Source organism: Macrobrachium nipponense, chromosome 9 (genome assembly GCF_015104395.2).
Source record: "Macrobrachium nipponense isolate FS-2020 chromosome 9, ASM1510439v2, whole genome shotgun sequence".
In the NCBI taxonomy this organism is placed as follows: Eukaryota; Metazoa; Arthropoda; class Malacostraca; order Decapoda; family Palaemonidae; genus Macrobrachium; species Macrobrachium nipponense.
Window position 1 is genome coordinate 43,685,389 of NC_061110.1, and position 12,500 is coordinate 43,697,888.

Genomic DNA, 12,500 nt, shown 5'->3' on the forward strand with positions numbered 1-12,500 from the left:
ATCCGACATGCACAGAAAACATGGGTACTCGGTGAAGCCAGACTGTTGTCCCAACAAAAAGTTCACCATCTTCAGGTCAACACAAATAAACCACTTATGCTGACCATAACCAATTTTCTCCAGCACATACTTCACCACTTCATACTGCTCCTTAAGTGTAGTCGAGTGAGCCAGGGGTATAGAGGCAAACTGGTTGCCGTTGTGTAGCAGAACACATTTCAGTGATCACTTGCTGCTGTCAATGAACAGTCTCCAATCTTTGGGTTCGTACTGTGGCACTCCAAGCTTGAGCAGAAGCTGTGCAATATCTGCACAGTACACCAAGTCCTTCTCTTCAGAGAAAAAACGGAGGTACTCTTGATGCCTGTTGCGGAAGAAGCTGATGCGAGCACTGTCAGAGAGGAGTTTTTTTTCCTTCAGTCTGGATGCCAAAAGTTCGGCAGAGTCCTTTGACAAGCTGAGGTCGCGAACTAGATCATTCAACTCCTTTTGGGAAAGTGGATGTGGAGCATCATCTTCAAGAACCACTTCTTCTTCTTCTTCTTCTTCTTCATGTCCTTCAATACTGGAGGCATCTTCGTCACTAATGTCAAGAAGTTTTCCGAAGATAGGCACTGGAATTTCGTCACAATGAGCTACAGGACGACGTGCTGATTGAAGATCAGGATACTTGAGGCTGCCCCGGTTCTTTCTGTTGATCCCAGTCACATCAACAGCGCAGAAGTAGCATTCAGTGACATGGTTTGTCGGCTCCCTCCAAACCATGGGAATTCCAAAGTTCAGACTCCTCTTGCCATTGGTCCACCCACGTAGAGTCTCGGTGCATGCCTTGCACACCATGTGTGGCTCCCAAGCTTTATCCTGGTCACCAAAGTTTAATACCAAAATAAGCATGGTAAGCACACCTTATGAAAATACGTCGGGCTTATTTCTGCACGATCTTCTGGCCGAAGCCATCTCATTCACCTGCAAAACAAAAATATGTACAAATTAGTCATAAGTTGGCGCATGTAGGTATTGTACATTCTTCAGAGTTCGTTATTTCAAGAAATACAACTTTTTTGTATCATTATCACAAAATTACAACCAGCAGCTTCACGTTTAGTTGCCACTTCCACTGTACACAACCACCGCAGCCCACCGCGTTCCGTGTTTGGCGCCACCAGCACAACAACGCAAATATTCCACAACACACATGATGCGAAAACACCCAAACATGCGCTAGTGGAACTTCCTATACATCCGTGGGGCGGCTGCCCCATTAAGTTAGTTTTGATCCACCAACTTTATGCTTTGCCGCACCAATTTTTTGAAGATTTCGAGGTTTTTATGACTTTTCGACATAATCATCCAGAACTATCGGACCTGAATACTTCTTGTCATTAAAATAATAATTTCCAATAAAAAAAAAATATTCGACATGGCATTTTACCCCCACCAACTTCTTCTAAAATGCTCCAAACAAGCGTACATGTGAACAAAAACGTAAAAATACGACATGTGGCCACAGCTCAAAAACTTTACCTGATTGAGCAAAACCAATGTGAGTTTTGGATTCAGCGCATCGGATTCGTCCTAAATCAGCTGAAAAAAACGAGACAACAAATTTTGTTGTTGACCAGTGGATCTATCCTCACGCTGTAGTACTTGCAGAAGTTAAGAGCGTATGTCATCCTTGAGCTGCACTGAGTGTGGCTTGGTTGTGTGCTTGATAAAAGAAGCATGAGTCAAAAAGGAAGAAGCTAAAGAAAGTCACGGTGATCTTCTCACCTATTTCTCCTCCCCAGTACTTGCTTGCTTTAACCATATTTGCTTCTACTGGGTGTCTGCTTGTTCTCACATTATTCAGTCCGAGGAAAGTATGCATGGACCAGATGGTGAACAAATGACTTTTTCCCTGACTGGTGCTGTCACCGGTATGATGTCTGTTCCTGCTACTTCATCTGCTTCTGCTTCAGCTCTTTTTTCTGCTGCTTTTGGGTCGCTTTTGCTTTGTGACCAAGTCTAGTGCATCTGTAGAAGTCCCTGTTTTTATCTTCTGTTCCTATTGAAGGTTCTCTGGCAGCTCCTGCTCCTATCCCTCTGACGATATCTTTCTCAGCTCTGACCTCAGCAGACATAGGGAGGATAGAGAGACCTGAAGTCACTGGTGGTTGAAGAAGCACCACTGCACTTTGCCTTCCACTTCCTCTTTATTGCCATCCTCCTCCTCCTCTTCCTCCTCCTCCTCTTCCTCCTCCTCCTCCTCTTCCTCCTCCTCCTCTTCCTGCTCATTCTCCTCTCCCATACTCTCCTCTTTGTCTTCTCCTCCAACAGGTTAGTGAAAGAGTTTGAGGAAGGTTCCTCTCTACATTAAATCCAAGAATCTTTTCAAGGCTGTCGCGTTTCTCTCAAAAGTGATGGCCATTCCATAATGTTAGGTGCCAATGGAATAGTACATGACTTTGTCAGTGACCTATTTCTGTTGATGAGTCCCATCATTCTTTTTTATCGGTACATTGCACAGGTTGCATGCAGTTATTTGCACATTTTCCTTCAAATTCTTGGTAAAACAAAGAAATCGGGATTGTCCACTGAACCGTTGATAAAAAAATATTTTTCATAGTTTGTTAAATAAAGAGTACATCCTGCAGATGTTTAAACAACATTCTTGCTGCCATTAATAGCCTTAAGAACAGCCATGTCAGGAAAATATAGCACCAACAGTCTTATTCCTTTTATCTTCTTAGACACTATTGTTTCCTGACTTCGTATACTTTCTCCTGATTTTGACAACTTGAAAATCAGGCTTGTCATCCTCTGCTTCAGTAACACTGGGCAGCTCCAAATACTTTAGCAGCAGTATACATACTAACCTACAAGTTAAGGGTTCCTATGCCAGCCATGATATTACAAATTTTAGATTTCTACAAAGAATCACTCCTCAGGTTGGAGGTATTATCCAGAGATCGTAAATGGTGTTGATCACCCACCCAGAAATTTCAGCTTTCTGGTCTCGGGTGTGAACAAAGGAAAACAAGTCTCATAAGTGCCTGACCATCCTGGAATATGTGGTGTTGAATACCATGGGGTCCCGTGTCAAAGTAGTATGGTTTATTTGTAACCTTACTAGAGAAAATATGTGAACTCTTGGTTTTCTGTGTGAGATTCAAACACGAGCACCAAAGGAAGCATATTATTGTAAAATCGGAAGTATATATCTCCACCGTTCGTACAAACCCTTGTTGAGTGACATTTTCAGATTACAAAAACCGTCGTACACTAAAAATACTCTAGAGTAGGTAAATGGCATTTGGCCTGACCAGTGGGAATACAGCCACTAGCTGCTGCACAGAAAAAGACGGAAAGAGGAAAAGAGTACCAGTCACCTTTCTTTCCTCCTACCTTTCACCACTGTATAGATATAGGTGTTAGGCTGTTCCATCCTAGCAATGCTCAGGCAGCTAAACAGCTTTAAAGATAAAACAAGCGAGGACTTACGGGTGAAGTCCCTTATGAAGAAGGAGATAAAGGTGGCTTGTTGCCATGAAATAATTTGCCTTCTCTATCTGTGATACTGATAAATTCCTTCTGAATTGTCACGAAAGGCCAATGCCCTAATCCTTATGAAACGTCATCCTAGCTATAGAGTAAAGCTATCCCCTCTCGCTGATGACCTCCCAAAACCATAACAAGACAATGTTTTTGAAAACTACCAACTTGTCGAGTCTCTTGTTAAATTACACTAGAAAAAAGCATCTGATATTGATCAACAAGTACAAAACCTCGAAGTGATGGAATTAAAGATTCGTCTCTCGTCAGGGATAAGGGCTGCACAATCTTGAATAATAATCAGCATTACTTTTCTTGTAACTCTCAATCCGTTTATTCCCATTCCCACTATTAATCTGACTTACTTCAAAAGTATTGTAACATATATCATTCTGGCCTCCTTCAGTTTCATTCTCACCTATTTTAATGTGGACATTGCAATGAGTGTTTTTATCCTTCATTAAGTTTAGCACGTGACATCTTTTGTGAATACTGAGAAACTACAGTATCTGTATAGTCCTTTTTTATGTCCTTAATCAATTGATTATAACGTCCGTCTAACAAATTTATAAGACTTGTCACTTCTTCACAACGATCATACAGAAAGGCATAACATTCAATCTCCTTATTTTTACCCATACCCAGGTTTATGGTATTTTATACCTTTGTTAGTTGTCCTCTTCGTTATGGATGTAGTGTGAAGAACTATTACCGTCATTTTGAACCTTCGATAACAATGACGACCTCTTCGTGCATTATCCCTGTCCTTTTGCTTTCTTCACTGTTAAACTCCATCAGACCACGTTTTTGCCATAGAGTTGCTAATTTTATCACTCTTATTATCTTTACTTTGAATTACATTGCTTTTAACATTTGCCTCTTCATTATTGAAGTTAGGTCTTACTCTGGACGATATACCTTTACGTTAATTACCTTGCTTATGTTTTAAGCTTTCACTTTAGATGATGGCGTTGAACCTCTGAACTTTCATAAATCAGAGCATGTTGTATTTTAAAATGTTTACCATTTATTTATCTCAGACATTTCTTAGAGGGAGAAGGTTATCTACTCAACAAATGATTATCTTTGACCCACTATCGAAACATGTATATGCCTCTGCCTCTCTTGAATTATTGATCTATCTCAATTATATAATGCGAAGCCAAGCATGTTCTCTCGGATTGTTTTATACCTATCCCTAGTAAGAGAAAATATTTGTTACTACCGGTGAAAGCACCTTGAAAATTACACTTTTAATTTTATAACAAAAATATTGACTTTAGACACTTTACTGATCTTGAGCTCCCCACACATATACTTGACACTCTTATAATCATAGTTTTTCATAAGGTTTCTCAACTTTACTTTGATTAGGCACTGACACCTTCCCTTATTACAGTCTGAAACGTCATCTGGAATCTTCATCACATCGCATCACGGCTTATGCCTAGTAGAGTCTCTGAACTGTAAACTCTCTCACACAAAACCAGAGGGCAAAGGGTATTATGCTCCTGCTTTGTGACCACTTCAGATGCGCCTGTTGGGGACTTGGGGAAAACAGTATTGAAATAAAATTCTGTTCAATACATCTCTTCTGCCTTGAAGTACTTCAAGTTACACTTCTTAATAAAAAAAAAAGATTAAATGCCGAATGTGTTCTTACCCAGCAGAAATAAGAATTACTAGATAAATGCAAGGCAACCCCTTGAATAATGGAGGCTCCAAAAAAAGGATAGTTAGATCAGTGAAGCGAAATATAAAATATATCCGCTCATGCAGGTAGATAGTAATAACAGTAATAATGATATTGATAATAATAATCAAAAAGCAGGGCGAAGAGAGTAGGAGAATAGTGATAATCATTGCACTGCTCCTGTTGTTATTCGTATGAAAAAAATTATGGCAAAGAGGGAACGACTGCCACCGAAGGGTAAGCCACTCAGTGTGATTACACAGAGGATTACCACATGCCCAAAGGATTTCTCCTTATTCATTTCCTCCAATTATTTACGGGACTTCCTACTCTTTCCTTCCTAAAATTCAGTCTGATATGAATATTTTTTTGGCTACTTCACAGTGCATGTTTAAAAACATACATTTTATTCCAGTCAGTTCCTTTTTTTTATATCCTTTGTTCGTTCCTAGGGATATAATTTTTCATCAAGCCTTTGTTCATTGAAAAGTAAGATTCTAGCTTAATTTCTTAACCACAGTTAATAGTGATAAGACCACGTTTAGAACAGGGCCAGAATGGAGGCCCGAAATGAGGCAAACAAAGAAATAATCCAGGAAATCCGAGTAATGACATCATTTGATTTATGAAATTTAGCCCGTCAAGCCAAGCACGGGGCTTTTCCAGCCTTCCAGCAATAAAATATGAAGGCTTACTAATGAACGAAAATTAAACATAAAGATGTATAGGAGTAACTTGGAGAAAACCCAACAGTTCCACTGACACGTAGCAGTTGGAGGTGATGGACAGCAAGATTGAAGGAAGGAAGTGTAAATGGATTTGAATTAAAGGCTATAAAGGGGCGGCAGCTAGGGGCCGAATGGTCATTGCAAACGCAATTTAATAATCCTTACAGTGTGCGACGTGAGACTGACGGCACTAGCCTTCTTCGAGGAGGTCATTCTACAAGAGCTCGCGTATTTGGCGATGCTCTTTCTCTAACCAAACGTGTGGAGAATAATTTTCTTAAGTCTAGATGTCATTTACATCGTAAAAATTGTAGTACGGGTAAAAGTGTTGGGTGAATTAATTCAGGAAGTTATGAACTATTTGAACCCTTTTTATCTCTCAACCGAAAAAGCATTAAAGTATAACGGAAACAAAACAAATGAATGTGAAAAACTGATTATGTATGTCAACGGACTATTCCTTACCCAAGAAGAAAGCAAACCAAATAAAGACCGAACTGTTTTGCCGTATGAGGATGAAACAATAATGGAAAAATAAACTCATAGATTTTGGACTTTGAAGAATATTTAAGAGCACTTTGGAAAACGTTGCTGGTGAGATGCGCTTCGATATGTTACATAGAATCCAAATTCTTATGTTATTAGTTCTTAGTGAAAAGTAGGTCACTTTAAAAAATATACTTAATCCACTTTGCTTACCCATTACATTTCATCGAATTATAAAAAGCAATGTTGACATACAAGTAAATTCTGTGGCTCTGGAACCTAGATCAAGTTAAAACAGATACTTAGAATAGTAACTTTGTCACCATTTTCATGGTAAGGACCTCCAAATTTTATTATTCTGAGATCCAGAATAATTACCTTACATTCAGTATCCTTACTCATTATCAATAACGTCCCATTTGATAAAATAAAAAAAAATTCAGAGACATTTTAATGACAAAAATGATTATAATTTTATTTACCAAAAATTAACGCTTGAAAAATTAAGGAATGAACAAAAATACAGAAAAATTAACCAGTATTCGGGAATAATTGTGCCACTCTTGCCTGCAGTATAGTAAATAATATTTCAGAGAGATGCTGTCAGCTGTCAGCTGTCAGAGGTTGGTGATGTCACAGAAAACACAATAGAAAGTCTTTTATCAACTGCTTAAACCTGTGGATGGGTTATAGTAAATTAGGGAACAAATTTTATATAGAGAGCATTATAAAAATATATCCCCAAAAGCAGAAAACCCATACCTTTTTCCTGTTAGATACCTAGGAACACTGATATATGTATGTGATGCAATACGGTATAGTTTCTGTTGGTATTCTATTACTGGACGTACACATCATTTTTTCTTGGACCCACTAACTGCGTAAAGATACTTCCTCTGAGAATAAAACCAGACAGCAACCAAATTTTTTTTTTAGATACAAAAGTCAACATTTTTACGTCTGCAGCATCTTTTATTAATTGTAAATCTATAAGATGTTGTTTAGGGGTTTGATTAAAAGCCATTTCTATATAGAATTTTTTATCCTTTTGTGGTGAAATACTGAATAGAACGCATACTCCAGACAACAGGTGGCTATTGGGTGATACATTGACATTCCTGTATAAAACAACTACGCATACAAGGTACCCCTTCTTTTCATATGACTAAATAACTGTACGAGATAACACACACTTACAAAACTGTATTCCGTGACTACCATCAGACAGTAGATAGAATCAATTTTCCTTCATAAAAACTTAACACTGGCTTACTGGAGGAGACAACAGGAACGCTTGACACCTCAAAGTAAAACTGACAATGCTTAGAAGCGGCTTACTGCTGAGTGCCAAGAAAGGAAGTCACCTCAACAATAGATTGTCAGTAATTATCCTCCATTCCATATGACTGGGCCGACGCTTCTCGGGGGCCAAGGGTAACAAAACCAGCACACAAATATGTCTCTTTAATACCCGTCCTACTTGAGAGCCTTACCTATGAAAAAAATCATGGATTATTGTTTCATTAACTAAGACAAAAGGAAGAAGGATTCGCTGTGGAAGAGAATTGAAGGATAATCGGTTGTCTATTAAGAAACAGTTATATAAGATACTTAAGAGTAAATGAAAGGACTGAATGTAGTATGTACGTACTACAAACCCGGATAAAGTGGCAATATGGAGGGTGTTGAAGGCATGTAATCAAGAGTATGTACTGAGATGGATTAAAATTTTTCTTCTGGAATCCAAGCATATGCTCAAATATATAGGTGGAGAGAAAGACACTAGAAATAGTATGTGAGATGTTACTGGGTAAGAATATAAGTGTGAAAAATGTAGGCTAGTTGCTGTTTACAGAAGGTAACAACTGAGTGGGGATGATAAATACGAGCTAGATTAGAGTTCTGAAGGATTATTTATTTATCAGTGTTTGCAACGAACAGAATAGTTGATTTGTATAAGTGTTTGGAATCCTAACGACAAAGGTGTCACACATTAGATGACGCAAAAACAATTGCAGGATATGTGCAAAATATGGAGAAGAGGATTGGGTTTTTGTGGAAGCTTCAGTGAGAATATATGGAGGAATTCTCCATTGTGGAAAAAGATCGAATTGTTGTTTGGGAATACAAAAAAAGAAAAAGAATGAAGTTATTTGAGTGAGCAGCAGTGATATTATACGTGACATTAGGAGCATTGAAGGACTGGGAGAGATGGAGATATGTAGACGCAGTCTAAAGGAGAATGAAGGTGAAATGATGTATGATAGATTTGCGTGATGGTTCGGTTGTGTGGAAAGAATGCAGGTTGGGACAAGGTGTAATGCAAATGAAAGAGGAGAAGGGGAAGTCTTATCTAATAGTGGATGGATAACATCAAAGATGTATTAGGAAGAAAGGGCTTTCTTATTCCAAAATCTGAGTAGAATGTGCAAAATAGGGGAGTATGGCGCAATGTGTGGAAGAGAGAGGGATTAGATATCGTTGTTAATGAGTCGTCTAAATCGTCACCGTTGATGTGTGAAGCTTCTCTTGCTGTGGAAGGATAGCATTCAGAAGGTAAAGTATGAATGTGGAAGGAACTGATGTGTCGTTCTTGCAATGAAGTCACCCTTAGAAGGGGAGTGTTTTATATCTATATACGTATATGTATTAAGAGAGAGACAGAGAGACAGATTAATATGCAAGTGAAGTCCAATCACTGACTCTTTGTGATATTCATTCAACTTTTCAAAACTTGTCGGTTGTCGTCGAGAAAATATAAAGAAAACCAAAACATGGGATTAATCAACACACAAAGCTTGAGAAAAATAAACAAAATAATTAAATCATTTTTCACATTCCATCAAATAGACAGAACTTTCACCTGAATATAAAGAATACTTTCGCGAGTAAGGAATACTTCCAAATTCCAAGGTCTTGATCATCTTGTGATTTTACAATTTTTTTTTTAAGTTCAAAAGCAGTTCAAAGTCTTTTTTACTTGTTGTTGAACTTGTAAATTGATTTGCTATTTTCTTCTACCGCAATGTTGGTGAAATGAGAGTCAACATCAAAGCTAGCCGAAGGTTAAGTATCCGGTACATTCACACATGACATATGAAGAAAAAGACTTCATGGAATTTCGAAGTTATATTCGTTGCCAGAAAGATATGTTATATGAGGGATTGCGGATTTTAGTAAAGTATAAATAGCTGATACAATGGACCTGAATGTGTGAATGACACGTTGTTTTTTATTCATTTTTCAAAATGTTATATCTGACGTAAAGTTGTTTAAATAATTTTCTATTGTTACATGCTTTTCTGTTAGCATTTCAGGATTTTATTTTATGTCATTCGAGATAATTATTTAAAAAAGATTATCAGGAAATATTTCACCATGCATGATATATGGAGTACACAAGGAACTAAGGTCAGAAGCCAAATTATTCCAGTTCTTCTTATTTTAGCATCAATAATAAAAATTGCGACCCTATAATGATTATAAACTTTTCTGAAATCTTTGTCCTTACACAAAGGACCAAATATTTTTCTGTGCCACATAAACATCTCCCTAATCCATACATACCTTACAGAGCTAGGTTACATACTTAGTCCAACTCTGACTTTTCTACTGCAGTATCTCACTTTCAAATCTGGTTTCTCTCGATTTTTAGCCTTTAAATTTCTCTTATTACATCCTCAACTCTCACTTTCACTAGCTTCCTCAGTGGGTTAATCTCCTGCACTCGTGCATCAATCAGCTCTGCCTGTTGGCTCTCTTCCAGAATCAACAAATCCTTCTCTAGATTCTTCTTCTTCTTCTTCTTCTTCTTCTTCTTCTTCTTCTTCTTCTTCTTCTTCTTCTTTTTCAATTCTTGTTCTATCAACCAAGAGCAGCATTCTCTCCTGAAAGCATCTCATCATTCTTGATTATCGTTTCATTTCCCAAGTGTTTTTTTTTTTCACCCCTTCTTATGTCTCTATCTTACTTTTGTTTTTCCAATCATAACACCTTTAAAAAAGATTCTTAGTCCCAAGGCTTTATTTTATGGGATTAATTTATATTGTAAGGTTTTTGCTAGATGTATCAAGCTTATGGAAAGAGGCGGAGCAGGGAATCGTCTTTCTTCTTAAGTATTGATATGAATTGCCTTCAGGAACAAATAACCCATATGTAAGATCCGAAGGTCACACTGGGGGCACATTATTTGAAGCTTCTGATTTCACCTGTTATTTATTTATTTTTTTTTTTTTTGTGGGGGGGGGCATTCATATCAGTACAAAAGAAAAAGGTTGACTACTGTCTGTGCATCTAGAAAAAAAAAACGTTTTTTTTTTTTTTTCAATGGTATTATGATTGGTAAAACAAAAATAAATTTCAGTTAAAGAAATATAGATAATATATGGAAAGATTAAATATTTTCATTTTCATTATTAATATAAGGTAGGGAAGAAAAGCGCAGTAAAATGATTCCGGTATTTTTTTAGCAGTATAAATTAATTTTTCAAAATCTGCAAAAAAGACTGGTTTCTGCTGTAAAATATTCATATACAAATTGCATCGTCCGTTTTGCTAATGCTGAACAGTTTTTCCATTTTGAAATATCTTTTCTACGAAAAAAATAGTTGTTGTTTTGTTACAGGATTCTGACTTCCCTCAGAGTTGAAAACAAACTTATTGCTAATGTACAAACTCTTTGCATTCATTCCATCTCCTGAATATAAACCTGTAATTATTCAATGTCTTTACAGAGAGAGGTTTGCCTAAATGAAGCATATGGCAAAAATTATGTGATGAGGTTAAACACTAACAAAACTTAAAAAACGATTGTTGGCAGATCTATAACACTGGCTCCTCAACCCAGTTCTATGTAGTGACCTTGTTTCCTTAACTACAAGTAATTCATTTAAAATTCTAGGTGACTTTCTTCATTACAATTTTTGTTTGTAACCACTTCAGTTAAACAAACAAGGCGTGATCCGACCTCCAGCTTACTCGAGACTCGTGCAAGATTTCCTACTGACGCATAAGTTGCCAACATTAATTTCCTAACTGAAAGTGAAGTGGCCTTCGTAGTTAATATTCATGATTAATGTTACTTATACTAACAACAAGGCTTGAATAAACAGGACATAAATTAAACCCGTTCATATGTTGTAAGTTATAAGTGGAAACAAAATAATTGAAGAGAAATATATCCTCTAAACTCAACACATCAAATAAATTAAAATGTGGAAAAATCAACGGACATTAGCCCAGTGTTTCACCAGCGAAAATTTAGAAAATACGAGAAACTTTACTAGAAATTATTATTCTGTACTGTTTGATACGCACATTATTCATTCTTTACTTTTTCATTGTAATAAATAAGTCATAAATATCCTATCAAAAAATTCCTGTATCTTTAACTCAGCGTAAAACGCCTTTTTCAGAACTTTTTATTAAGGTTTCCTACAACCCCCAACAACAAAGTATTTTGTGGGCTTTCTCCCCGAGTAAGCGAAAAGTCGGTATACTGAAAAAGTCTCATAACTTCTGGAGACCTCTCTATTCTTAGCGAATGTTTCAGTCGTTTTATTCCCCGGAAGAGTCTTCAGCAGCTGGCTTGCATTTAAAATTGTTGGTTAGACAAATTCTATCGAAGGTTGTATCACTGATCTTTAGTAACCGTATGGTGTATGCTTCATACCGCGTTCCACAATTTTGATAATCCTTTGCTTTGAGGTCTTCCCAGATTGTAGTACCATCCACAAGATTCAGTTAATCCTGATCCTGTGGCTGAATAGCTGAAACTTCAGAAGTGCAAACCCGGTGCAAATGCTGTTTTCTTGAGTAGGGTAAAATGACACTTCATTTTTAATTTGTGTTTGTCTTTGAGGTTGTTATCTCTCGTATGTGTTTTATCTGATATATATTTGTTTTTTTATTCGGTATTTTTCATTTATAGATCATAGATTGGTCTTCACTTTTCCTCCTCATTTTCTGTACTGGACTGCATGCCTTCCTGGGCTCTTGGATTTTATCTCTTGGTTTTTATAACTTGGATTGAAGCTTGGTTTGCCATTATAAAAATATTAAAT

At 37.0% G+C, this 12,500-nt stretch overlaps 1 protein-coding gene across 1 annotated transcript in view; it reads right to left on the minus strand.

Annotated features, from left to right (window-relative positions):
- Positions 1-2,143: 2,143 nt before the first annotated feature.
- LOC135218058 (uncharacterized) overlaps positions 2,144-12,500 on the minus strand; it is an 11,566-nt gene continuing 1,209 nt past the window's right edge. The window contains exons 2-4 of the mRNA XM_064254202.1: positions 10,115-10,279; positions 3,385-3,451; positions 2,144-2,307 (exon numbers count right to left, since the gene is read on the minus strand). Of these exons, the coding sequence (XP_064110272.1) occupies positions 2,144-2,307; positions 3,385-3,451; positions 10,115-10,279 (396 nt within the window). The remainder of the gene's footprint in view (positions 2,308-3,384; positions 3,452-10,114; positions 10,280-12,500) is intronic.